General features: G+C 34.7%; 3 protein-coding genes and 1 long non-coding RNA gene across 5 annotated transcripts; 2 read left to right on the top strand and 2 right to left on the bottom strand.

Moving 5' to 3' along the window:
• The first annotated feature begins 1,942 nt into the window (after window positions 1–1,942).
• LOC111312281 (replication factor C subunit 3-like) lies at window positions 1,943–6,570 on the top strand. 2 transcript variants are annotated; one of them, XM_022912412.2, is made up of 9 exons: window positions 1,943–2,322; window positions 2,642–2,858; window positions 3,275–3,354; window positions 3,438–3,597; window positions 4,426–4,507; window positions 5,007–5,136; window positions 5,248–5,311; window positions 5,398–5,466; window positions 6,205–6,570. In XM_022912412.2, exons 1-9 carry the CDS (start codon window positions 2,133–2,135, stop codon window positions 6,305–6,307), a joined length of 1,095 nt encoding a protein of 364 aa, XP_022768147.2. In that variant the 5' UTR covers window positions 1,943–2,132; the 3' UTR covers window positions 6,308–6,570. The 2 variants fall into 2 exon arrangements, 1 of the variants encoding a protein (XP_022768147.2); XR_016344065.1 differs by having other exon boundaries at window positions 1,987–2,322; window positions 5,007–5,156.
• A 197-nt stretch (window positions 6,571–6,767) lies between these two features.
• On the bottom strand, window positions 6,768–17,103 carry LOC111312280 (protein CELLULOSE SYNTHASE INTERACTIVE 3-like). Its single transcript, XM_022912411.2, has 7 exons — window positions 16,374–17,103; window positions 15,860–15,958; window positions 12,573–15,633; window positions 9,202–11,746; window positions 8,397–8,851; window positions 7,672–7,788; window positions 6,768–7,482 (listed from the first exon to the last, which is right to left on the bottom strand). The coding sequence occupies exons 2-7, from the start codon at window positions 15,919–15,921 to the stop codon at window positions 7,318–7,320; spliced, it is 6,405 nt and encodes a 2,134-aa protein (XP_022768146.2). The 5' UTR covers window positions 15,922–15,958; window positions 16,374–17,103; the 3' UTR covers window positions 6,768–7,317.
• Window positions 17,104–24,692: 7,589 nt separating this feature from the next.
• On the bottom strand, window positions 24,693–26,847 carry LOC111312279 (NAC domain-containing protein 2-like). Its single transcript, XM_022912410.2, has 3 exons — window positions 26,591–26,847; window positions 26,215–26,489; window positions 24,693–25,642 (listed from the first exon to the last, which is right to left on the bottom strand). Exons 1-3 carry the CDS (start codon window positions 26,751–26,753, stop codon window positions 25,193–25,195), a joined length of 888 nt encoding a protein of 295 aa, XP_022768145.1. The 5' UTR covers window positions 26,754–26,847; the 3' UTR covers window positions 24,693–25,192.
• A 150-nt stretch (window positions 26,848–26,997) lies between these two features.
• On the top strand, window positions 26,998–27,473 carry LOC149520533 (uncharacterized). Its single transcript, XR_016344063.1, has 2 exons — window positions 26,998–27,146; window positions 27,255–27,473. It is a non-coding gene; the product is annotated as an uncharacterized LOC149520533 (long non-coding RNA).
• The last annotated feature ends 348 nt before the right edge of the window (window positions 27,474–27,821 follow it).

Below are 27,821 nucleotides of genomic sequence, written 5' to 3'. Positions count from 1 at the left end.
TTAAATTTATATATAGTAATAAGTCTATAAATTTATATATTATAACACATATCATGTTAAAAATATTTAAATTTATTATGGATGACATATACACTATGAATATAGTTTGCCGAGGCTATTAAAATTTGAATAGAAGTTAATTTATTTTTTATTCATAAAAAGTATGGATGTGAAAATTTTTTTGAGCCGATGAAAAATCTTTTGGTTATTGGAGATCTGTGCAGTGCAGTGCAGGACTTCTACGAGATGATATGATTATCGCAAAAAAAATCGTTTGATACTATTATTTGAACGATTTTATCCACTACTATGAATTAAAAAAAAAAAAAAAAGAGGCTTTTACACTTATACACTGCGGGGAAATGCTAGGGGCAGCCACAGCCGCCATTGCCATTCAACCCTCGATTATAAAAGAAGTCGCCGTCTCTTCATCTTTTAAACTCAAAACCGATAACTTATTACAAGTTATGTACTGCCCTTTATAATTGACAGTAAAATTGACTTACATTGATTTAGAAAGACGAGGACAAAACATTTTCATGTCTTTTCAATTTTGTGGTCTCATCCAATCTCCAACAATATTTGTTCCGAAAACATAAATGACTTTGATTTTGATTGTATTGCTGATGGAAAGAGCATGAAGTTAGGCTAAACTCACGAAAAATACAATAATAATAGTATTTTTTTCCTTTAATTTTACTTCTACAATTCTATTTATATTATATATTTTACTTAATTATAAATTTTTATCTCTTTTTATGTATTTGCAACATTTGCATTACATTTGCATTTGTGGAAGGCACAAAATTTAAAAATAAATAATTTTAAAATATTATTATGTATCTACTTGTAATGTTATAGCATTTTAAATTTTATATCATTCAAAATAGTGCTACCTCAATGCTATCACAATTTGTTTTTCCCTCAATTGTGATTGAAATTACCATTGACAACCTAACTAAATAACAAGTGTAAAATGTAATCATAGTTTTAAAAGCAAGAAAAAAAAAATAATAACAAGATCATATTTTGATTGAAATTCATTCTAAATTATAACACCCTTTCTATTCAATCACTTGTCATAGTATTTACTTATAAAAATTAGTTAAAAAAACTATTATTATTAAAATCTTTTACTAAATTTAGTGTCATGAGTAAAATTATATTAACTTTAGTTGAGAAAATTATAAACAAAGTTAAAAAATATTTAAATAAATATGAAATTTGGACAGTAATTTTTTTATATTTTATTCACAAAATTACAAAATTACCCATTTTTACATAAAAAAACTTATTTAACTTATCTTTTTAATTTAAAAAAAAATTTAGAGGTGTGTCAAATTTTAATTCTTTTATTACAAGCAATTTTTTAGTGCAATAAAACAACATACATTTTTGGATTACATAAAATTAATTATTATGAATAATATAATTTAAGAGTATAATGATTGTCTAGTTTTTTTTTTTTTCATTTTTTATAACAAATTTGCTTGAATACTTTAACCATAGAATTAAATTTAAAATTTATTTTGAGTAAAAAAAAAGCAATTGAAACATACTGAAAATTTAAAAAAGATTAAAATTAATTAAATAAAACTGATCACAAGAAAAAAATATAGCGTATATATATTTTGTTTAATTCAAAACTATCTCAAAAACAATGACGTTGATATATTTTGGGAACACTCGAAATACATTTTAGTCTTTAGATAACTTTTTAGATGTGACTTGAAAATTGGAACTACGAAAAAAAAAAAAAAAGAGAAAAAAGACAGAGATGACTTGAATAATCGGTAGCCGGTTTTTAGTTGAAAAATGTGGGAACGTGGCTTCATGTACGAGGGAGTGTTAGGGGGCGGTGACAACAACGGCTGCCCCTAGAAGTTCCTGTATACTGCGTAGTTAAGAGTTTTAGGGTTAAAATGCAAAAGAAAAAATAAATGGAAGAAAAATGAAAATAAAAGCGGGCGAACCCTACAGCAAAAAGAAGCGCGTTTCGAAAACAGGGTTGGCGCCATCACACTCATAAAAAATTCGCAGTGAGGTGTAAACCCTCTGACTCTCCTCGGCCGTAGCTAGCGGTGGAGATTGAACGACTGTAACAAGATAAAATAACCCAAAACTCAACGACAATGGCGGAAGTAATTTCATTGATGGACATCGATGAAGACGACAATCACCAGAAACAAAACCACTCTCATAAGCAAAACAAGGGCAAAAGCGACGTCGCAGCCACCGATGCCAAAGCCACTCCCTGGGTCGAGAAGTACCGCCCTCAGTCCCTAGCCGACGTCGCTGCTCACCGCGACATTGTTGACACCAGTAATTCCTTCCTCTCCCCCTCTAGGGTTTTTGTAATATGTTCCCCCTTAATTTGCTTGTCTTTTTTTTTTTTTTTCAGTTTCAATTTAATCATAGGTGTGAAAAAGAAAGGAATTTCAGGAAATGGAGGAACAAATTATTCGAGATTTCAAACATTTCGTAGTTATTCTCTTTCATTTTCCTTTTTAATTGTAAATTAGTAATTTTTAGGTTAATCAAAGCAGTCTGCCAGGTTACTAAATTTAAAGAAATTGCATCCGCAATGTCTTATAACAAATTATTTACTCGTTTTTTTTTTTCTTTTTTTGGTGTAAATTAGTTGATAGGCTTACGAGCGAGAACCGATTGCCGCATCTTCTGTTGTATGGTCCTCCCGGAACAGGCAAAACTTCCACTATACTGGCAGTGGCACGGAAGCTTTACGGAGCACAGTATCATAATATGATTCTGGAGCTGAATGCTTCAGATGATAGAGGAATTGATGTTGTTAGGCAACAGATTCAAGATTTTGCTAGCACTCAAAGCTTCTCATTTGGGTAAATTATTTTTTTTTTGGTGCTCAATTAATTTACTTCGTTACTGCTTATAGTGAATTAGTTTTACAACTGCCATCTGCCCTTAGATATGGCACTGCATAAATTGCTTGCAGTTGTTGATTCAATCCAGCTGTTATCTTGCATTCCTGCGATATTCTTTTGGGCGTTTGCGACTACTTTTTTCATGATTGTCTCTGTGCTTTGATTTTAATATAGAATCTTAGAATGATTTGAATGTGTTCCAAAGAGAGGGAGTGTGATTCTTCAAAGTGTGTTCTGGATAATGGTATGGCATTTAACAGTCATTTATATCTTTATGACTGTCTGTGTTTGCTATCTGAACTTTATCATCTTCAGACTTGAATAAATGCTTTGCAAAGGTAACTTATTGATGTTTGACATGGAGGTTTTCACAGTGCGAAGTCATCAGTGAAGTTGATTTTACTTGATGAGGCAGATGCGATGACAAAGGATGCACAATTTGCCCTGCGTAGAGGTATAAATTATTCCTGACCAACTAATCTCATGGACAAGTTATTTTACCTTCTTAATGCCTATATTTTCATTGATTGTCTGCAGTTATTGAGAAATACACAAAGAATGCTAGGTTTGCGCTGATCTGCAATCATGTCAACAAGATCATTCCGGCACTACAGTCCAGATGTACCCGGTTCCGATTTGCACCTCTTGATCCTATTCACGTCTCTGAGCGACTTAAACATGTTATAGAAGCTGAAGGGCAAGTTTTTTGTTTGTTTTTCTCATTCATTTATTTGGTTTCCAACATTGGGTTGGAGTGGATCAGCGAAATGTTTCTAATCTAAGTGTTTTTCTATGTGGTTAAGGGGGTGGGAGTGAATTTCTATAGTGGTGATAATCATCTAAAAAATCCATAATATAGGAACTAACTAGAATGAAAGGTGACTGTTGCTTATAGTTTTTACCTATAATGCTTTTTTTTTATCAGAAAATTTTGATTTGCATCTTAATTGTTATTTGGTTCTAGGGCTGCAGATGAGCTGAGTTGCCTACGAGCTGCAGGAATTTGGCTTTTTCCCCCTAAATAACCCAGTTTGAGCCTGGATCAATTCCCATTTGATAAATGAATCCAACACTAACCTTATCAACTCTGTTGATTTGTCAGCCTACAAGTAGATTGTCTTCCTGCTTTTTTTTTAGTTGCAAACTGATCATATTCTAAAGCTTTCAATTTTTTTTTTTTGCTCCAAATCGAGCTAGAACTTTTGATTTGCAAATTTGCCTGCATGAGCTGCAGGAGTTTGGCTCAGCTTGGCTTGAGCTTTTTTTTTCTTCCTAAATAACCCAGTTTGAGTCTGGAGTGTACGTTTTCAGGTTTGGCTCAAGCATGCATAAATATGTAACCATTGTATGCTGAATGTTTTAAAGCCTAGCTTGGCTCAAATCAGTTCCAACCTTGTCTTAGAATCGTAAAAAGTAAAAAATTAATGCCTTAGTAGTTGTCATTTGGGTTTTCCTTTTGTTTTTTGGACCACATCTTTGAATCTTACACCAGAATACTGTTAACATTTGTGCCTTATTGGATCAGGCTTGATGCACCTGATAGTGGCTTGGCGGCACTTGTACGGCTTAGCAATGGTGACATGAGAAAGGCTTTAAACATTTTGCAGGTTTTTAGACCTCCTACTCTTGTATTGCTTTTTGCATCCATTGGTGTATGATAATAGTAATTGTTTTAGAAATGTAAGTCAGTAAAACAACAGGTTGGTATCGATCTGTTCTTTGCTTTGTTACAGAAGTTGTATTACTTGATTATATGATCTTTCATTGTTCTTAGGTGGTGTAGCCTTGTCTAAGTTATGCTTGATGTGTCAAGTTATGTGTTTGTGTTTTGAGGTGATGTCAATACTGATGTTAATGAATAAAATGTACTTTTTTTTTTTTTTAATTTTTGATTGGGGAAGGGGATTTAAACCAAGCTCTTGAGCAAGGGGATACATCCACTTATTATCGAACCAAATGCTCTTGAGCAAGAATAGGATGTACTTTATTATCCTTGTTGAGGGGGATTTCGGAGATTAAGATGCCTATTATTTCTGGTGTTGTTAGCGTTATTCATGAATGTGCAACAAGAGTTGCTTTGTTAATAATTTTTTTTGCTGTATGCAGTCAACACACATGGCTTCTCAGCAGATTACAGAAGAAGCTGTGTATCTCTGTACTGGAAATCCATTGCCTAAAGACATTGAGCAAATATCTTACTGGCTTCTGAATGAATCATTTATGGAGAGTTTCACACGTACTCATCTCAATTTCTCGGTTTGTTATAGAATTATTACAATTCTAGTCTGTAGATTTCCTTTTTATTCTTTAAAAAACCATTTTTTATTTTGTGATTAACTCTCTGTAGGAATATCTGAAATGAAGACAAGGAAAGGATTGGCCTTGATCGATATTGTAAGGGAAGTGACAATGTAAGTGCCATGTCTGTTTTAACTTTTAAATGGCTGCTCTCGGAATTTTTACCGGTTGATAATTATGCATTACTCCTTTTTAACAGGTTTGTTTTTAAGATTAAAATGCCCTCAGATGTTCGAGTTCAGTTAATTAACGACTTGGCTGACATAGAGTAAGTACTTATCCGCTCTCTCTCTCTCTCTCTCTCTCACACACACACACACACACTCACACACACATTAATAATTGGTAAATGGTTGATGCTTTAAGTGATAAAATAAAACAAAGATATTGAGATGTAAATACATGAATGTATCAGAGAAACCTTATAAAAGAAGAAAGAAAAAAAAATGAAGACAAGACTATTTGGTGCAATCAGCACTATATTTTTAGCATTTACTTAATATATAGCATAGGACTATTCTTTCTAAGTCTTATGAATTGCTTTATTTGGGCTTTCAATTACAGTATGCTTAACCAAATGAGAATTTTGTTTTAGAGCTATTATCATTATTATTATTGATGTTGTTGTTGTTGGCCACCACATTTTAGATCTCCCATTTCCTTTACTCAAAACCATTTGTTGTCTGTTGGAAGTTTGGTTTTTTTGGTGGCCAAGTTGAATGTTTTAATTGGGGCCAAAGTATTGAAAGAACTTTGCTTGCCAACATAAATACAAAAATAATACTCCGGTAATTAGATAATAGATTGAAGAATAATTGACTAGTAGATAGTTCAGGAATCCTGAAAGAAATTATATTTCTGTGTGGATATTCATATTTGCAAACGGATGTAATTCAGTAAATTCTAGTTCTCTCCAACCTAGCTGTCATTGTAAATATAGAGTGTGGATTGTGGGTGGTATCAGGTAGTAGCTAATGGCATCCGTTGGTATGTTTACCATTTGCAGTTATCGAATGAGTTTTGGGTGCAATGATAAATTACAGCTGGGATCACTCATTGCTACTTTCACACGAGCTAGATCTGCACTTGTTGCGGCGGCGGCAAAGTAGCTGTTTGTTGAGGCTTGGTATTTCTGCGGGGTACCAGCATGTTCTTTTTGTATGATTTTGGCCTGACAAATACCAAACGTTTGGGTTTTTGGTATAATCAAATATAGTAAGTATTAGATAATAGTTGGCACTTGGCAAAATGCCTTCTCCCACATGTTCATGATGTGATCCTATTAAAGAATACAAATAGCCAATGACTTTTGGAAAGTACAAAGCATCATTATTCATTAGTTATCATATGCAAGGTTTTAGGCTTGCTAATTATGCATCTGGTCAAAGAATGGAAGAGTGGATGGATAGAATGGAAGGCTTATTCCCTTAACTGCACTTCTGAAACAAGTAATGATTGGACAGAAAATGAAAGCAAGAAAAAAAAGGTAAAGTATCCTTGAAAAGCAAGAGATAGGATCAGTGAGACCCAAACAGTGGATTATTTGTAGGCGGCAAGATAAAACAAATATAAGCACAAAATACAGCCACTTCATAAGGCAACACTTGGGGCTTTGTTTGAAAAGAAGGATGAAAAGAGGTGACGATAGAAAGGTTATTAATCTAATAGTTAAAATTCATAATTACTTTTTTACTTTTAGTTTAACCATTAGATTAATCAATTTTCTATCTTTACCCATTTTCATACTTTTGACTGAGCAAAGCCTTGGTGCCAAAAAAAAAAGGCCCAATTTCATCACATTTTTGCAATGTCATTTTCCTCTAACATGACTTACTTCCTAGTCCCTTAAGACTGATCTGTACAAAAACTTCTAAACAGCTTTTACAATCCCTACACTTAGGGGACCTCTCTGATTCTCTTTCATCTCCTCAAATTAATAAACATTTTATACTTTACATCTTAAGCATTAACTACAAAACTGGACCTTCGATGGATTGATATATAATACTTACACAAGCAAACCCAAACTCCTCCCTCTATCTGATAATATTAATAATTATCTGTCTCCTGTAAATTTCTGCACCTGATTTCGTTGTGGTTGCTTGTAAAGACATCATCTTTATATGCTATCATCATTTGACATCCCGTTGGACCAGATGATCTCAATTTCAAGCGTTCTGGAAGACCCGTCTTTGTTGCTATCATGATTCAGGCTGAATAAACCACTGTATACTCCCTCGGTCACGACTTTGTCGATTTGAATAGTCACTCTTCCTAGAGTTGTCTGAAAAAGCCAGCATCTCGATCAGAAATCAGAAAGTAATACCTTTCATGAGAGAGATATGAAATATAACTATTAGCACTTTTGTCACCACAAAAAGAAAATTGTTCATCTAAGCATCAAGTAGCTCTTCATTGAGGATTGCAACAACTGAACCATAAAATCCAGCATATCATTGGAAATCTCATTTACCTTCCCAAAAGTATTTTTGCTTTTGCAGATGATATGAAGTTTTTGTCCTTTTGGGGGCACATCAAAAGCCCATGTAAAGCCTTCCTTCCACTCTGGAGAAGTACTGTGGCTCACAACCTAATTATAGTACAAAACCACTTGTGTTAAAGTGTGGCCATTGATAGTAATAAAATAATATATAATCAGCAAGGGTACAATTATATACCCTTTATTTTTCCATCACATAAGAAGTGTCTGATATAGAATTAGAATCATGGTGCAGGTCAGAAAATTTTGCAAATAGAATGAAATTCTAGACTTGTTAACAAATTCTTCATCAGCATAAATGTTTTAAAAAATATTGTGATCAATAAATGAAATGCTAAGCACTGATTTTCTTGTTAAATCTATACCTGCAGACTTCAATTTTTTTGAACAAAGAGAAACTAGAAAATCCCAACAAGGTGATGAAGTCATGCATGCCATAAATGCCCTATAATGTGGCAAACCCAAGAGCCATTGAATAAAATACGAAATGATAATATTCCAAAACCAATATTTTCTATACACTGGCATATGGCAATTAATGCAAAATGCATCACCATAACTAAATTAGAAAAGAAAAGGACTAAGGCATGGAAAATTTCCAAGATTAAAGAACAAGAGCATTTCACATGGCCATAGACCAATCTATGGGTAGGATATAAATAGTTTATTTTCCAATGACTTGTAAATAGAACTCTTACCTTGGTTTGCCGGGGAGGACCATTGCCTATTGTCAATCGGCAAAACGCATTTGTGGCTCCCATGGCTTGCTTTAGGTTGTTACCACGCTTGATGGTAACAGTCAAACACCCTGGTAAGCAGTGCAATAGGCTGTCTGCTCTCTCATGGAAATTTGGAGGACAGGTTTTCATCAGCATTTGCAAAATAGGAATTGCTTCAGCTGCGATCATAGACTGAGATTTTGCAATTTCAATTGGCATGGTTGACCAAGAATCTTTAAACAAGCAGAGGGTGTCCAATACAGATTCCTGGGCACCCTCACTCCCAGACTTTAGTGCTCCTACGAGATGGGGAATACACAGGGTAGCTGCTTCAGAAATATGAAGCTTAGGAAAGTTGGCGAATATCACATTTAATGTTTTCAAGACTTCTTCATTAATAGTTGCAGCAGACCACAATTCTCTCTCTAAGGCAGCTGCACAACAGTGATCATGCATTTCCATATTAATGTTGAGAACCAAAAGACAGGGAGAGGGAGAGACAATAACTTGTACAAAGAGAAAAGTAAAAACTTAAGCTAGATATTGCTTGTTGGCCAGAAGTTCTTGAAGTGTAAAATGCTAGTCATATATCACGTGGACAAAACTTCAGACAAAAATGAAGCGAGCTTAGTTTCAAGCAAATATTTGGAATGTTCCTCGTTTTACTTTCTCTTAATAACATTAATTTCAACTAGCAGAAGAAAAGATTTAATGATGCATCTAGAAACTTTGAATTGAAACCAAAAAATTATAAAAACAAAAATCCGTTGCAATGTTATATCACCTGTCAAAGATCTGATGAGCTCATTTGATACATATTCTTGAAGTGTGTGATTAGAAAATAAGAATTTGATCAGCAGTGCTGCCTGCGCAGCAACTTCTGCATTAGGAGAAAGCAAAAGCTCCTGAATTACTAATATGCCACCTGCTTCAGCAACAGCTCGCCTATTAGTTCTACTCCGCACGACAAAGTTCTGCAATGCACAAATAGCAACCATTTTCATGTCTTCTGTTGACTGATCCTCAAGCAAGCTTACGAGCGCACGACATGCAGAAACAGAATCACTGGCTCTAGCATGTCCTTCGTGCTGGGATAGGTCTCCAAGAGCTAAAGTTGCAAGAAGCCTGCCAGACTCTGATCTTGTCTGTGGGTCTAACAGATACTGTGCTAAGGGTGCAATGGCGTACTTAGAAACCTTCATCTCTCGTACCCTTACATTGTTAAATAAAGCTTCAAGCAGTGTTCCAGAAGCTTCTTCACACCGGTGACATCTTAGTAGATCCAACAATGCATCTATAGCTCCAGCTTCTGTCATCTGTTCAACACTTGAAGGATCACTCCTTTCATGGACAATTAAGGCATTAAGAGCCACAGTAATGGTGCTCTCCAGTGTGGAGTGCAACATTTTGACCAGAACTATTAAAGGAACTTTAAAATAGTACTCAGCATTGAAACGCAGAACATTAGAGAGAACCAAAGCAGCTGATTCCCAGAGAGCATGAGGAGGCTGAGGATCATCTTGAATGATGACCTTTGCAAGCTCAAAAATACCTCCAGCATCAGCAACTGCCTTTGGCCAACTTGCAGAGATCTTTTCCAAAGCTTTAATTGCTGTTTGCTGCAGATTCAATATTCCAATTCCTGCAAGCTGCACCAGTGGCACAACTGCACTTTTTGTTGTGATGTCTTGTTGAAAATGTTCCTGTGCAAGAAGATGAGTCAATAATTCTGTTCCAAGCTGCTGGATAGCTTGCGATGGTGATTCCAGAAATGAAATCAGAGGCTCAATGACTTGACTGGGAGTCAATTTCAGGGTAGCAAGGCTTTGTGGCTTCTCCAAGATATTTACAAGTGCTTGCAAGGCACTGTGTTGTCCCCACAAACTGAAATCTGGACGAAGTAAAACCATGAAAAGAGGCTCTACTATTTTTGCAGCATCTGAACTTCTAGCAATTGCATTACTATTTGTCAAAATACGGAATAACTCTGCAATTGAGGAGCACAATGAACCGGATGCAAGAGGCAGTACCTCAAGACAATTATCAATAACGCCAGCCTTGACCATGTCTAATTTGCGTGGCGTGCGGTCTTTACCCAACTTTATGAGTGCACATATGCTGGCCTCAATAAGCTGATGGTTTCTCCCAGAAATCAAGCCAACGAGGAGATCCACGATGTCATATGCTGCTGCAAGCTCCACCTGCTGCTCATCATCTAACAATCTCTCAAAAGCACAGACTCCAGACTCCACAGCTGTACTAGTATCAGACTGCATAAGAGAAATAAGGGGCTGTATGCATTCGGAAGCTATAGGATTTGCTCTAAATTTAGTATTTCCGAAGAGAACAAAACAAAGTTGGGCAGCATTTCTTTTCAATTCCAAAGATGAAGCAGAAGATAAGATTTTGTGTAGACTATCAAGTGGGTTTCCTACCACATCAGTCATTATAGTTGCTTTTGAAGTATTTCCTGAAGTTAATTTGATCAAGGCAACAAGGGCAGCCTCTTGCTCACTCTCTGATGCAGCACAAAGCATGTCAACCAGAGGTTGTAAAGCCTGCTTGGCTAGTTCAGAATGTCTAACATTTTCAGCATAAAAAATTTGATTGAGAGCCCTTGCAGCACTGAATCTAGCATTCTTTGAACCCAGGCGCAAAACAGCTATAAGTTGATTCAAGGAGCTAAGTGACACTTCGTATCGAATAAGATCCTGATTGCCAAATAATATTCTGAGTAATTCACATATATCAGCCTCTGTTGAGTCTTGAGGGCTCAAAGACAAATACTTTGTTAAAGCATCAAGAGCTCCAGCTTCACCCATGATTAATTTATTGTTATCACTTCCATCTGCAATGCGTGTTAAGAGTTGAACAGCAATTGGAGGGGCTCCAGGCCTATCAGGTATTGGTCTCAGGAGATCCACTAAAAGTGGGATAGATTTCCGAGCAGTAGAGCCAACTCTCACATCTTCAATTTCAAAAAGATGTTCTAGAACAACTTGACCAGGATTCTGTACCAGAGAAAATTCTTCAGTCAAAGTAACTAAATTGGGCATATCTGATTCCATGTAGCCAATCAATGTTATCAACCCAGCAACAGCACCTGAATTTGCAATGACAAGATTTATTCCCTTGCTTCCATTACAAACTAGACTAGCCATAGCCTGAGCAGCAAAATATCTGTCAATAATTTCTTCAGATCTCAGTAGAAGAGCAAGTGAAGGTATGATGCGCATGGTTGCAGGAGACAAAACAACATTTGCATCTTGAAACAAAATAGCCAGAAGCAGGGCGCTAATCCATATACCTTCTGTATCCTCAAATTCTGCCTGTAAATAAACACAGTTTTCAGCTCAGATGCCAAAATCTTCAGTAAGGAATCATATGTACCAACATGCACGATGGAATATCATATCAACAAAAACAAAATTAAGCAATGATTCCAAGAATATGGAAATTTATATTATATTTCATCTATTCAAAACACATGTTTCCACTTTCACTCCACAATCATGTCAAAATTATATTCTTCATCACTCTTTGTCAGTCTCATCAATCAATTTCCAGGAGATACCTTTGTCAGTTTAGTTATATGCATCTATAGCAGTGGCATATTTCACTAGCAAAAATATACCTCATCCTTGTATATAAGACATATAAGCAACACTTGAATAAGCTCCTCTTAAAGAAATCTGTACTGCATATAACAAGAATAGAGTGCAACCAAAAATCTATTAAAAGGCAGTGCAAGTATTAAGCTCGCAGACATTTTGTTCATAAGAGTAGTTATATGCCAGATTAATATTAAGGAGCATGACCTGAAAAGTGAAAAGGAAACCCAACCTAGAGTTAACATCTCTCACACTTTCCCTCTTATTATTGACTAAATAATTTCTAAATTATCAAAGACACATAATTAAAGTTATGTTAGAGAGACTAAAATTTATCTTGGAAGTCCTTTTCTGAAATCAAATAATTAATCATGAAAAGAGCTCCAGAAGTTGTAATAGTGTGCATCCTATAGCAAAGAATGTAAGAGAGCAAAAGAAGAGGTTGTTCAGCATCTACTACAGAGCAGTAGATTCTGCTTTTTGTCATGAGAGAGAGAGAGAGAGAGAGAGAGAGAGAGAGAGAGAGAGAGAGAGAGAGCCATACCTGAGAATTGGAAGCATAACTTGCAAGCTTGTCGGAGAGCACCTCGAGTCCACCAGCTTCCATTATGGTAATTCTGTTTTTTGAAAGACAGGAAGACAGCATCGATAATAACCACAAAGCAACGGTTCCACCCAATATACTGGCAGGATCAGGAACATCAAACTCCTCACATTCCTGGAATACAGTTCTTTCAATAATATCTCTGGGGGCTCTAACCTCAATTTCTAAACATCTTGAATTCCTCTTTGCCATATCCACTAAAGCTTCTATTAGAGATTTTAAATAACCAGACTGATCAAGTACATCCAATGATTGCTTTTTGTGTTGTTTTGCAGTACATGTTAGAAGTGCAGCCCCTCCAACTCTGACTTCCAAACTGGCAGAATTCATTGTTCTATCGGCTAGTGAACCAATAGATCTTGATCTTGCAACCAACAGATCACTGAGAACAACTGGTTGTTCCCCACAAAGCCTAGACAAAATTTCTATGGACTTATCTTGAAGTGGAGGAGGCCCCTCGGCAAGGCATCGCACAATAGGCTTTAAACTTGATGAAGCCTCAGCAAGGGTAGACCATGGTGGATAAGCTAAATTCACGCCCTTTTTTGTTCTAGACAAGAGTGCAATTACATCTAGAGCATCTGCAGCATCATTGGTGTCCATATCCATTGCATTTAAGGAATCAACAAGTGCAAGAACAGCAAAACGACACTGAGAATTTCCTATGAGCACGTCACCTACTGGAAAATGCTTGAGTAATTGATGAAGTGCCCTTGATGCATTCTTCTTACCTTCTGAAGTTCCATCTCCCAGCACTCTTGTCAAAGCCGAAACAACATCTTCAGCCAGTGCTTCTGCAGCAATATGGGAGTCAGAGAGAAGATTGGCCAAGGCAGCAACAGCAGTTTCAGCTGCACCAATGAGAGAAGTTTTTGCTAATTTAATTAGAGGCTTGACATCTTTTGCCGCAATGTAAGCCATCTTATTAGCAGCTTTAGACTTGGTTGGGCGAGATAGAGCACCTAATGCTCGAGCTGATTGTGTTGCAACAACTTGAGTCTTGCTAGTCAAAAGCTTCATGCAAGGATGCACAATTTCATCAGTTGCAAGACTATCACATATATCTTGTCTTGTGCTAAATAGATCCGCCAGGACAGAAGCTGCATACTCTTGAGTTTCTTCATTTGAGGAGTTGAGAACCTGGACAAGAGATTTCAGTCCTTTGTTAGCTGCAGATCCCTTATGCACAAGATCCTCATGAGATGCCAATGAGAGTACATGGCCCAAAACTCTAATTATATGGGCCTTAGAGATTAGAGTTTCTCCCAGGAGCAAAGCTAGTAACTGATTAATAGTGGCAGAATCAGCTATCCGAACAAGCTTTGTAAGAGCCTTAGCTGATGCTTCTTGCCCTTTTCGTCCACCACTTTTTAAAAGCCATAAGAATGCTGGTACTGCACCTGCACTTTCAACACAGGCACGAATGTCTTCACTGTGACAGCATAAATTCCATAGAATATGCGCTGCATCCTCCCTTGCCTTCTGAGATCCCATCTCCAGTAACTGCACCAATGGAGGAATCCCTCCGGCAGCGGTAATGGCCCACTTGCTGTCGTCAACCTGATCAGTCAAGATGGCCAGCAACTGTACTGCATACTCTTGGTGCTGTTCACTGGATAAGCCCAACAATGATATGAGCAACTGAATCCCTTCTCGGTTGCCAATAGCTTCCCAAACGCCAACTTTGTCACAGCATAAGCTGGTTAAAGAAAGTATTAGATGCTCTTGGACATCGGCAGCAGCCATTGTTATGAGTCCAATAAGCACCCTTTTTGCATCTGCATGATTGAGCCATTTTGAGAGATAGGTGTTACCATACAAGCTTGCCATGGCCTCAAGGACACGATCTTGGACTAGCTTACTGTCACGAGGCTTGAGTAACATAACTAATACATTCTCTATCCTTGCTACGTTAAAGGGTTCCTCATCAAGACCAGAAGTCTCAAACACCATTAGAGCATAAGCAAGTGCTCCTACTATGTCAGGAACTGGTGCAGCTAAGCGAGAAGATTGTGATAGTTCTCCAAGATACAGTATCAAATCAGACATCCCTCCAAAAATATTAGCTAAAGCATGTGTTGCATGCGCCTGCAGAGCCTGGGCATGCTCTCCTTGCATGCACTCTTTAGAAGGAGCAACAACAGCCCCAATGAGAATAGGAACACCATTTGCATCTACAACTGCCATCTTTGCTGCACTTGACTTTGAAGATAGAGCTTCCAAAGCATCTGCAGCACTTGAGCGGACAGAAGTATCATTATTCTGACCTACAAGCCGAAGTAGGGCTTTAACAGCTCCAGAATCTATAACTTTTGGGATGCTATCACTGAAAGCCAACATCAATCGGGCCAAGAGGGAAGCTGCATTGGATTGAGCAGCAGCATTATCAGAAGAGAGAAGGCCAACAATGATATCTACTCCTCCAGCCTTAAGTGTTGCTCTCCAATAGCCATCCTTCTCACCACAAAGGTTCCTCAAAGCTCCAGTAACAAACCCTTCTACCACTTTGTTCTGCTTGTTTGTTGGACTGAGTTGTTCCCATAAAGTTGGCACTACACCTTCAGTAACAAATATTTTCATACCAACATGATCATCTGAAAGACCACCAGAGGAAACTTCAAATATTGCCTCTGCTGCTGCCTTCCTGGCCTCAGTTGATTCAGACTTCAAAAGCGAGAGTAATGGTGGAATGCATCCACCTAGAAGCACCTTCAGCCGTAAGTCCTCATCTTTGCATAACACAGTCAGAGTTGCAGCAACATTGAATTTTGCTAAAGGGGTGCCACTCCTGAGAATGGATATAAACAATGGCATTGCTTGGCCATGAGAACCAATAAGTGTTCTTGCCTCCTTTCTTGCTCTGGCAATACCCAACACACGGGCTGTGATAAGTTCTTTCTCAGTGGGTGAAGACATGTTGGCATGTAGTTGCTCAATAAAACGAGCAACCATAGCCACCGTATCATCGGAATCACCCACTCCAGTGATTCCATTTGATTCCCTGAATATATAAAGCCGATTCGTTTGTCCACAATTAGCATTAACAAAATCAGAACAAACAATAAATCCCAAACCACTCAGAATTGTCAGAATATATGAAAAACTGACTATCTGATCTTTCTTATAATTAAGACTATATAGATGATTTCTGCAATTTGCTTGTTACATTCATTTCTTTGTTTTTCATTCGAATATCTTTAGTAAACTCACCACCCACATTAACTCACCTAGGCTTAGATGAAGATGAGGGTCCACAATCTCGTGGTTCAGAGCAGGGAGACTTTGACATTACCAACAAAAGCCACTTTAGCTTGCTCCTCGGCCTCCTGCAGAATCAACAAACAAATATTCAACTAAAAGAACGCTGGATCCGTGGATGAAAGCCAGAAAGATTTCATATATAGGACACAAAATGTTCATTCCAGTTTATTTCTCCTATATTTCCTTTTGCAATAAGCTCATTCTATTGTGGTATACGAAATGTTCAATTTCACTACTCCACTCCAAAACTCTATGATTACAATATCAATAAGGAGGAGAAAAAAGGGTATTTTCCTTTAATGAAAAAAAAGGACAATTCCAGCTAATTCTCAATTTTCTAGATATGAAAACTTAACAGACGAGACATAAGTACATAACCAAATATAATCCAAATCCATATGTTCCGAAAGAAGTAAAATAAAGCTAAACCCACAATTAGCTGTCAAAATGATACCTTTACACAAACAAAAAAAAAGTTACCTTTGCTGAAAATGCAAATGCCGAAGAACTCGCTCTCCTTATTACTAAACCCAAACCCACCTTCTCAGCCCAAGCAGCAGCATCACCTCTTTAACTCCTCACCATTTAACTCAATTTTGCCCCCAAAATAACTAAAACGCAGAAATGGAAGCAATGCTACAAGGCTAACTCACACTTCAAAAGAAAGTACAAGTTTTTGCCTTTTTGTTTCCTAAATCCTAAGTATCAAAATAAAAAACCCAAACTCCAAAATTTGAAAAAGAGTTAAAAAAATTCAGATCTTGAATATTATAAATGAATGTTGAATTAAAGAAGATGAAAAAGAATACTATTATTCAATGGATATGTGATGAGAAAAAGGAAATTGAGACAGAGTTCGAAGATCAGATCACAATGAGGATTTAACAGAATCTAGGGCAAAGAAGAACAAGTGTCCTTTTTTTACTATCATAAATTTAAAAAACATTAATAAAATGAAAAAAAAAAAAGAAAACCCAAGAAAAAAAAGTAGTACAACTGCCTTAGAAAAAAGTGAATGAGAAAGAAGCCCAAATGAAAGCTTTGGCTACCCAAATGCAAACACAGAGTCACAGAAACGAAGGCATCAGAAAGAGTTGAGAGAAAGAGAAAGAGAGAGTGAAAAAATTGACACCAAAAGCAAAGCAAAGGGAAAGAAAGTATGGGTCTTTTCCTTTTATTTTTTTAATTTTATTTTATTTTTGCTAATTCTATTTTTTATTGGATGAGTTTAGAATGTAAAGGGAAATACCAATTTTACTATATTTGTGATATATTTTTTAATTAAATTTTTTTATTGTGTATAATATTTTAGTAAATTTAATAAATAAATATAAATATTGAATCTATTTAAAATTATTCCGTTAAAAATATTAACAAATTTCTACATATTTGTAATTTATTTATTTAATTTTCGACACAATTTACTAAATTTTATTAAACAAATATAAATCAAATTTATTCTTAACCTGTTTGTTTAATGTTCCATTAGTTTACTAATAACATGATTTTGTGTAAATTAATAAAGTGGGAGAAGTGAAATACGATAGGTTACTTGTTATATTACAAGTTTAATTTTTTTTATGTAGTAAAAAATTAAAATTTAGTAGTAACCTTCTAAGTGTTTGTTTTTTTTTTTTTTATAATTCACTAATGCTTGTTTGTTTATTTTTTTTTTTTTTAAAAATTAGTTACCTTTGGACAAGGGAGATGTTCAGGTTTACCTTTCTTAACTGTCATTCTGTCTGGTGGAGTAAGTCAGATACAGTAAGAAAATAACTGTCATATTCTGTACAAAAGGACAGCAGTACTCTCCCATAAATAAATTCACTTCCCGCGACAATCGGATGAGGTAAAAGATTGTGTAAATAAATCTGTGTCTAAAATTTACCACTAAAGTATGAATTTTTTTTTAAATACTAGTAGTGAAATTTAATAAGATGGTATCTCCTTCAATATTTGAACATGTCAAGATAGTCACATTGAGAAAGATGTTACTATAGTAATTTGTTTTAAATTTCGTTTATGGTAGAAGCTTGAGCTTCATAATCTATAAATTCTAAACATAATAATGGAATTTGTTGAACATTAATAGGATTGGTAATTGGTCTCCACCATTGAACCCACTCCTCAAGTGGTTGAGATTAAGTCACATTGTTAATTATAATTTTTAGAATTAAAATTGATAGCCATCATTGTAATTTGATTTGGATCAAACATTTTTTGCAATTGAGGGCACTAATAAAGTAGAATTGAAGTTCTTCTCTTATTCAAATCACAAAATTATTAACTCCTAGTGTTAGTCTTTTTAGATTTGACAAAAATATTATATGGTGATATAATACAAAAACGATATAAATAAAATATATAAAAATAATATAATTTAAAATTTTAATAAAAATTATAAATAAATTTAATAAAATTAAAAAATATATTTTATATTTTCGTATTAATATAAATTATGATATATAATTTTTGCATAAAACAAAATAAAAATATATAAATTATTAATATTTTATAAGATATAAATATACAAATTATTAAATCTAATCTTTTTCTTTTGAGTGACATACTCTCGATGTTCTTTAAAAAAACAAGATGTCAATAATAGAGTTCAATTAAGTTATAATTGATGTAAGAAAACTCTCATTAGTAAAATTGAAGAGAAAAACAATAATTTAAGTTCAATTGAACAAGTTTTTTTTTTTTTTTTAAAGGTAGACTAAAAAAAATTTACAAGGTTGAGAATTAAATAAAAAATTTATATCTTCAAAGAAGTGAGTGAATCGTATTCGAATTAAGCTCCAATTTATGAATAAACAATTATTACTTTAAAAAAAATTGAAATCCGAAATTAAAATTTTTTCTTTCTTTTAATTACTTCATAAGAATAAAAAAGACATAAAAAATTAATTATTGAATTAAACATTGTTATAATTTTGTTAATCCCTTTTTCTCCCCTTATTACTTTAGATTTTATTCATGAGATATAAAAATAATTAGTTCCATGTAAATAAATAAAATATAAGATATGTACATCTACAATAATTTGAGTCCTTATAGATACATCCCAATCTCTAGAACCGTTTTTTTATTTAAAAATAGCTTTTATATGAAATCACTTAATTAACCTTTGATAAATTATCTTTCAATCCTCAAGACCCATATTTACTTATTCTCTTCAAGCTTTTAGATTTACATTTTCAAAAACTTTAAAAAATATTTTAAATTTGTATTTTTATAAATTTTATTTGTACATTTTTTAAAGTCTTTGAATTTACATTTCTGAAAACTTTTTCAAGCTTTGAAATCCGTATCTCTAAAACCTTCTACAAATTTCTAGAAATATAAATTTAAAAGCTTTCAAATTTGCATTTTGGAAATTTATGATTTCACACGTAGTATCTCATTTTATATTTTAATTTATTCAACATCTAATCAAAATTTAACAAAATCAAAGACAACTTATTTTTAAATTGAAGTTTGATGACTCGATTCACTCTAAAATTTGTAATTTTAGGGTAATTTTTGGGGTTATGGTTTGAGAAGTTAGATTGAATTGGAAATGCATAAAAAATTGGGGAAATGGGTGTGAAGGGTGTTGAGGGAAAGTTAAGAAATGTGGTTAAGGGATGTAACGAGTAAAAATTAAGTTTTAGATTTTGAATTTGTGGTGTAACTAGTAATTGAGTATAGAAAATAATTTTAGGGATGTAAATAAAAATTCCTTAATTTTGGACAGAGCAGGTCCGGACAGCAAGCCATTGCAGCAGAAGAAACAACTCTTCGGTGCAATTTGTTTTTATTAGTCTTAGGGATCAGTGAGAAAAACAAAAGAAACAAAAACAAAACAAAATTAAAGAAAAGAAAAGGGCATTTGCATGTCTGTCATCTACATTTCTAGTTTAAATATATATAAAACATCAAAACTGAGCACGTTGCAATCAAAATCTTGATTTTTTTTGAACAGTGAACAGTGTCGGGACATGTTTGATGACCATTGTATCTATATCATATCTGTATATATAGCATTTATTATCTATGTTCCAATATTATTAATAAAATATGGTATATTGGTGGATGTTAAACCACACATTTGGTCAAATTTCAAATGGGTCCTCACTATTATTTTGATTACCACAATTAATAATATGTCTAACAATTTCATCAAGCCCTAGGCCAGGATCACCTGTCACTTGTCCTTATCCTATTCTCATCTGATCTCGACTCCCTCCCCTTCTCCTTTTTTTGAACAATCCTGGTTAGGTAGGTTTGGTGGTAATAACAAATTTGTGGTTGGATTCTTTGTTTATCTTGGCGTTACCAATAATAGTATTACTAAATTATAAACCATTCACATACGAATCCATGTTGCTTCTCAACTTGAATTATTGAATTTAATTGTAGAAATTTTTTCTCTAACTTCTGTTCAACTTTTTAGCATGATGCAGAATCTATCATCACTTCAGGAGTTGATTATCCATGACTATCAAAAGCTATCGACAGGATTTTGTAAGAGCAGTTACTAACAAAATTGCAAAATTTTACACTAAAACTTTCAATTTTCTCTCACTTTTGTTGTATTTTGATAAATGTAGCAGTGATAATTATCAATTTGTTTAATCTACTCTACTATTTTTTTGTAACAACATCTTTAATATATAAATAATATCCTGTCGTCTTCGTCCAAAAAATTTTCAAATACATCAAGCAGATATAAATTTAAGTTGTTTCACAACTTTGAGTGTCATTTTCTTGATATTGAGAGGATAAAATTTGACAAGTAAATAAGAGACCGACAATCCATTTATGATGCGAGAAATGTAGAATTTACATTCTATCATTTCTTATTAGATCCAAAAAAAAAAAAAAAAATCCAAGAGCCAAACTAGATGAAATTTGAAGCACTAGATCCAATCTGAACTGGCTCGATTGTTACTTGTACCGCTTATCATTTTCTTAAGAGGGAAAAAGGGAATTAAGAATTGGTCAATGGGGCTTGGATCATGATATTGAACTATATATTTGGATCAAAGTAATATTGTAATGGCTGCAGCAAGCAGCTTTTGATCTGGATGTACATGGAAATTGGAGAGAAAGATCGATGCAAACAGCAAAGATAGTAAAATAACCCCTTTTTCACTGTCTGACGTTATATATTATACCTGTGAAGCCAGAAATTTTCCTTGGATCTGTATTTTTATATGGAGCACAGCATGTGCACGGATCAAGAGAGTGCCAGCAGTTGGCATCTTTTATTTATAAACAAATTGCTTTGTACATTGTACTTATATGTAGAGACGTTACTTTATCTTTATCATTGAGTAAAGTTGAGTTAATAAGTTTGATTTTCACTGTCAACAATCTCTTTAACAAGTGATCTGTAGATTCATTATAAGTTTTCGTTGAGATCTGTAGCATGATCTGATTCTGAAATAAAATACCTTCATCTAAATATTTTACGAGAAAATGTTACCTTTCCATTTTCCTCGTCAAACTATAAAATTTCTGTAAGAATCAATGGCAAGAATCTTAAACTTTTCTCGCACACTGGGAAAAGCTTGGCATCTCAAGGCTGGAAGAAAGAAATGAGGAGGACATTAATGTCCTTTGGGTTTGAATCAGAGGAGGGTACATGAAAGAAGAACTGTTAAAACAATGAAATATTTAGCAATACTTAACCTTGTATTGGTGTAACATTTGATCTAATTTTACAGATAAAAAAGGCATGATTTCTTTATAATAAAACTTCATTTCCATTCTCAACTACTTTTTTTTTTTGGTTAGTCATGGATTGGTACATGAAATATTAACATTATCATGGACATTTTTTTTTTTTGGTTCAAAAGAGGGCAACGCCCTATTATATGGAAAGGGAAAAGGGGTAGCTTGGTTCGAACCCAAATTTTCATATTTTTCTTAAAGTTTTTTTGATATTAGACCAAGAAGCGGAAGGCTATCATGGACATCTCATTTCATAAATCGGAAGATATTGAAAGTTGATTTTCCTTTTCTACGATGAAATATTAAATTATTAATACTTTCAACTGTAATTTACCTTGGAAAATCCTGTATGTCTCGTTAGAGTTCTGTTAGTCAAGACTCATGGTTTTATCTGCCGAACTATTTGATATAAGAAAACAACCAGTTAATTCTAAAACATTTCTAATTTATCTTAATTACATTTATCATTTGAGATTGTTTTCAGAGTAAAGACAGCCAACAATTTATAAATAAATCAAATATCAAAACTTTAATAATTTTTTGTGTTCTTGAAACAATAATTACAATAATTATCCATTACTTTAAATATCTTTCCTTTACTTTTACATGTTGTTGAGATATATTTGGATTTGGGGAGAGTAAGACTTGCTGGAAACTGAGTTGGTGAACTTACTGAACCTGTCAAGGAGAAAAATGTGAGGAAGCGCCGGAATAAAAAATTCGGAGTACGATTCGACGCTCAAATTAGTGGAGCATCTAAGAGACAAGGAAAAAGCAGGTTAAGTAATAGAGAGAAGGAGAACAGTAAATGGAGAAAAAAAAAGTAGTAGCTAGTAAATAATTTCACAAAGGGAGGTTAGAATTGAATGAAGTGTGAGTGTAACAACTAGCAACCTAACGCTTCTTTAACCACTTGAAAGGACGTATGGTATATAAGAAAGAGTAATTAACAAAGATGTGGAGCCTTGGCCATACTGTTTGAGTGACAGAAAGATGGGGATCATGTATTTGAACAAGACAAACCACATCCCTTTCATGTGCCAAGAAAAAATATACATGCATGGAAATTATAACACTCCGATTCTAACTTATTGCAAGAGTTAAGAGTACCTATCGACCACCCCACCCCCCCTTTTTTTTTTGTTTTTTCTGACACTGTTACCTGGTGAAATTTCTTACAACTAGGAAGTTTTTTCTCAGGATTATTAAAACTATGCATTGATGTTTTGCATTGACTACCTAAAATAATGTAATTGATTTCATATATATTAGTTGATATGAGTTGTTTATCCTATTAATTTCTATAGTTATTCAAACATTCTTATATTTTGGACAGGTTTCAATAACCGGATCAGACTGATTAACGATTTTAAAAGCTTGTTCAGCGGTTCAACCAGATTCACATATAAAATTTCTTATTTAAAACCCCGCCTGTAAGCATGCAAGAGTTACCCATTATCTTATGGTACCGAATAAACATTCAACCTTGTGAATAATTGAGTGAATAATTGAAAGAGGGTGTCAGTTGAGTCATCCTACCGACAGCATCATATCCTGCCTTGTTAAATCTTTGCTTGTTTATGGCTCTGAAGACATTTTTGTTTATCAATCACATGGGGGATGGCAGGGAAGTGACAAATCTCTAATGCTGAATATCATATTTGCAAAACCAACATTGCAAAACATAAACCAGGGAGTGTAGACAAAGTTGAGGTGATTGAAAGTTTGATAAGATGCATGGGCTTTCTTTTCTCTTTATCTTTACCCTATTTGTACCTGCCAGGGACCAACTTGTTTGTTAGCCACAGGGGAATGAATGTTTGATTGCATCTTCTTGTAAATAATTTACATGGCGTTTCGTTATGTGTCCGGACAGGTTTTTTCTGTGTTTGATTTGTGGGGAAGACGTCTCAAGTTCATTTGTGAAAATTTAGGGACTTTGGAATTCGGCACTTACTCGTACTTTTTCTTTTTATAATATAAAGAAGGTAGAAATCGTATAGGACATAAACATATATATATTATTTATCAATAAATCAAATGTTGTGTTGAATTCGAAAATTAATTTTTTTAGTTGTTTGAGATTTAAATTCAAACACTAATTCTTTTTCTTATATCCAATTATGCCCCTTTTATACCAAATTCAAAAGTTGGATTTCATTTTCTTTCAGTCATAGATTTCATTTTGGATACAATATTTCTTGGACACTTCACAGGCTGGACTTTATCTTGGTCCATACTGAAGAGGCTCCTTTTAATTTTAGTGGTAGGAAGCCCAAAAATTGTTTGGGGTGAGATGAGAAATTCTAAGGTTTCCTCTCTCATGGTCCATTATGAACTAAGGCTTCTTTTTAAGGGCCTAGGAGCCACAATTGCTCTGCTTCATTTAGAATGACCGAAGGACATTGGAGAGTAACGCTTCAATGGGAGGCCCAAAGATCCTTGGACAACATTACTAAGTTGGGGACATTTTCATTTATTTGTCAACTGTTCCATAATGCCTAAAATGTAAATGAAAAGTGTGATATTATGAGGTATACGAAAAATGGATATTTTATGACTATCATTTCTAAGTAGTGATATTTTTTATTAATTCATTTTTCAATTCAATAATTTTCCATCGAAGTATCTTGATCTAGTTTGCTTTCTTATTATTAGATCTATGCTACTATCTGAGAGGTTTCAGCTATTAAATATATAAATAAAATATTGTTGATATATGAATTATAGAATTTTTCAACATAAAGAAAAAAAATAAAAAAAAATGATATTTTAGTTAAAGAAGGTGGTCCATGAGAAAATAATTTCTTTGTAATTTAATATTTCGAAGTGCTTTTTTTTTTTCCTTTTTTTTGAAAATGACTATTGCCTACTTTTTTTTTTTTTTTTGAAAATGACTATTGCCTAACAAAATTATGGAAATTGATATCCAGTTAATAGAGTATTACAGAACTTAAATATATATTTTAAAAATTTTAATAATCTGTTAAATTCATTTATATGGAAAAAACAGAAACAATAGAATGAGTATTAAAAAGGCTAGATAACAAATAAAGCAAAAAATCCAATGCCATAAACTTCAAAATTAAAACACAAACATGTATTAATCACTAGGATGCCAATTGGTTATATGGTTAATTTCACAATTAACAAACTAAAGCCTTCGAGAGAAAAATAGGGAAAATTTTTTCTACTACAAAATACAAGAATTATGTGGAAAGCCCTAGGGCTCTCCCAGAAAACTTGTTTGATTTTCTTTTTTTTTTTAAATCATGTACACACCCTCGTAAACACGTGATTACAGATTACCCGTACGCATGCCATGCTAAAATAATCTAAGTTCTACATTGCATAAAATCCAACTTCCACCGTCCGATCGCCAGCTATAATTCCCCAAAGTCCTCACTTAACAGCAATCCCATTCTAACTACCAATTTCAATTTTTTTTTTTTAATAATTATGTTATCATCTACGCGCACGCTCCCCCGGCACACTCATCGACTCTCAGTCTCCTGTTACCGATTGATACGCCAAACGCATTTCACCGTCACCGTTTCAATTTTAAACCCACTGTTCTCTTAGAACGGCTTCTGCAGGTACATGAACATATCCTGGAGCGGCGACAGAAGATTATTACTCTCGAACTGGGAAGCAAACCCGGTATCCACAGATGCATCCATGTAATTATAAGGAAACTCAAGGGAATTGTTGTTGGTAGTTCCCCAGTCATTCCATTTGGGTTCGCTTTGAACCTCGCACGTGAACTCGGGAGACACCACATGTTCCGAACAGCTTGAGTCCGTGTGAAGCCGCGGGACCGACTCCGACGTGTCGAAGTACACGCAATCGTTAACCGTCGCTGTCGGAGCCTTAGGCAGCCCACACGTCCCCATGCCAAGAGCCACAATATCCGGCTTCTTGTCCACAATCTCCATGACGGTAGCTTTCATCGTAACGCTTCCTTGCGGTGGTTGCTTCTCGATGGCACCTTTCTTATTGTAAATCCGGCACAGCACCCAATCGTCTAACTGCAAAAAAGAAAAAAAAAAAAAAGCACCGTCATCTTTTGTCGAGATAAGAAGGAATATTTTCAATAATTGGAAAGTAATAATGGTTCGGTCGACCGTGACAACAATGTTCGGCCCACAGATTCACGGTCGCTAGGGAAAAACTAAAATCTGTTACGAATGTCGTGGGGTGATTATTGAATGTGTGTGAGGTGCAAATGCATTCAATGGACCGCACTGTATAGGACCACTTTTTTATCATGTGGGTCCCCTGATTCGGTGAAACTCCACCAAATCTGAAACAACGATGCATATCCACCACTTGATTGAAAATATCTTTTCTGAATCATAAGATCGGACAAGGTAAACCGGTCCTTAGACTAGTCACTTCACGGATCACGCCTTTTCTATGGCCGCCAATTCTGAAAATAGAAATAATAATAAAAACGATGGGCGGGATAATCCAGCTGGCAATTTCAAGACATGGACAAAAGGGTCATTTCGACCTCTATGTCCTAGTCTACCATCTATCATGAGACAATCTCCGGTTTACCCCACTAATATTTTGAACCAGTAAGGAGAAGTTTTTATACCCTTAAGCTGTTCTTTTTGCGAGCCGACCGGTCCACGTCAGCTAAGCGATACTCGTGCATAATCCAATTAGTTTTCTCTCCTTTAGGTGCTTTCCCAGCATAAAACACCAAAGCCTTCTTAATACCGAGCGGTTTCGGTTGCCCAATCGGCTTATCAGCTCCGGTTGCCTTCCAATACCCGGACCCAGCAGCCCGGTTCGGCCTTGAACCGTTGGGATATTTCCGGTCCCTCGGTGAAAAGAAATACCACTCTTTCTCTCCGTACAACGCCAAATCTGTAAATTCAAACCAAAACACAAAACAAATGAATACGCATTAAAAAGTGAAAAGGTTTTAGAGAGATTAAAGACAGTAGTAATAAAGTAAGACAGTTTACCAGGAAGGTCCCATGGATCGAATTTGTAAAGGTCGATTTCGGCGATAATAGGGACGGAGATTTGCTGCGACGCACATTTACAGCAGAGATAGTGCTTCACGAGCTCCTCATCCGACGGATGGAACCGAAAGCCTGGTGGTAATTGCAGCTGTGTTGCGGTCATTTTCTACCTTTCTAACTTTCAGATACTTTCACCCTCACCGATTTTTTTCCTTTAGCTTTCTTATTTTTCCCCTTTCTATGCGGTGACGGCGCTTGAAACTTAGAACTCAACGGGGAGCGAGAAATTTATAGAAAGAGGGACGGGACACGTGGTGGGAAGAGACGGTGGCTACTTCTGGATTCCACGTGGGTGATAAGGTTTTCGTTGGCTTTTTTGGAGAGAGGGTTGAAAGAGACACGTGGAGGACATGGAAGTGAAGTGCGTGCGTGTCGACTGCCCAAATGCGGGTGATTTTGTCACTGCTTACGACATTTGTTTTGGACTGAGGTGCCCCCAATCTGAACACACACAAGAATCCCAAATGGTCCTCCGGATTCGTGTGGAGTCGGCGTGGTTTTTTCTCCATTTTTCTTTATATTTTATTAAAAACAATTTTATATTCAAAATAAACTTTTTTATTATTCTAATTTTGTTTGGTTTTATTAACATTTGAGCCGACAGTTTAACGGTGGATAAGGATTACACGTCAGCTCTCGTGCGGTCATCACCATCAGTAGCTACTGTGACTCGGAAGCATACTCTGCTGCAAGTGTTTCAGTGTGTTTGAACTGTGTAAAGTTGGACGTGATCAACGGAAATACTATTACTAAAATAAAAATATAATTATAGTATTAGATTAGATTTTTAATGTGATAAATCTGAAAAAAGTTTAGTATTTTATAGATATACTCGTTTTCTTTACCCGCGCCAGGCACGGAATTTTTTTATTATATTTTTTATAGTATAAAATTTTAATTTATATTAATTTTTATATTATATATAAATAAATAAAAATATCATAACCATTTATAATTTGTAGTTTAAAATTAAAATAATTATCTATATATAAATTATTATGAAAAAATCTAAATAAGTATTATGAAAGTTTTAGATTATGAAAGTAAAATTATATATAAATATCAATGAGAAAGTTAATTTTTTATTTACAATTACATAAATTTTTTAAAAGTATATATTATTTTAATATAAAAACTAATATTTACACATTCGATATATTATGAAAGATTT

This window comes from Durio zibethinus, chromosome 1 (assembly GCF_047325235.1).
Source record: "Durio zibethinus cultivar Kanyao isolate XHJ-2024 chromosome 1, ASM4732523v1, whole genome shotgun sequence".
Taxonomy (NCBI): Eukaryota; Viridiplantae; Streptophyta; class Magnoliopsida; order Malvales; family Malvaceae; genus Durio; species Durio zibethinus.
This window is presented reverse-complemented; position numbering and strand designations above follow the sequence as displayed.

Excerpts from the sequence above, each read along its gene's own strand:
- LOC111312281 (XM_022912412.2), top strand. The coding sequence starts at position 2,133 with ATGGCGGAAGTAATTTCATTGATGGACATCGATGAAGACGACAATCAC. Across the intron at positions 2,323-2,641 it reads CCGCGACATTGTTGACACCA|TTGATAGGCTTACGAGCGAG; the intron begins GTAATTCCTTCC and ends GGTGTAAATTAG. Across the intron at positions 4,508-5,006 it reads AGGCTTTAAACATTTTGCAG|TCAACACACATGGCTTCTCA; the intron begins GTTTTTAGACCT and ends TGCTGTATGCAG.
- LOC111312280 (XM_022912411.2), bottom strand. The coding sequence starts at position 15,921 with ATGTCAAAGTCTCCCTGCTCTGAACCACGAGATTGTGGACCCTCATCT. Across the intron at positions 15,634-15,859 it reads TCATCTTCATCTAAGCCTAG|GGAATCAAATGGAATCACTG; the intron begins GTGAGTTAATGT and ends TTATATATTCAG. Across the intron at positions 8,852-9,201 it reads GCTCATCAGATCTTTGACAG|CTGCCTTAGAGAGAGAATTG; the intron begins GTGATATAACAT and ends ACTGTTGTGCAG.
- LOC111312279 (XM_022912410.2), bottom strand. The coding sequence starts at position 26,753 with ATGACCGCAACACAGCTGCAATTACCACCAGGCTTTCGGTTCCATCCG. Across the intron at positions 26,490-26,590 it reads CGATCCATGGGACCTTCCTG|ATTTGGCGTTGTACGGAGAG; the intron begins GTAAACTGTCTT and ends TTGAATTTACAG. Across the intron at positions 25,643-26,214 it reads GCAAAAAGAACAGCTTAAGG|TTAGACGATTGGGTGCTGTG; the intron begins GTATAAAAACTT and ends TCTTTTTTGCAG.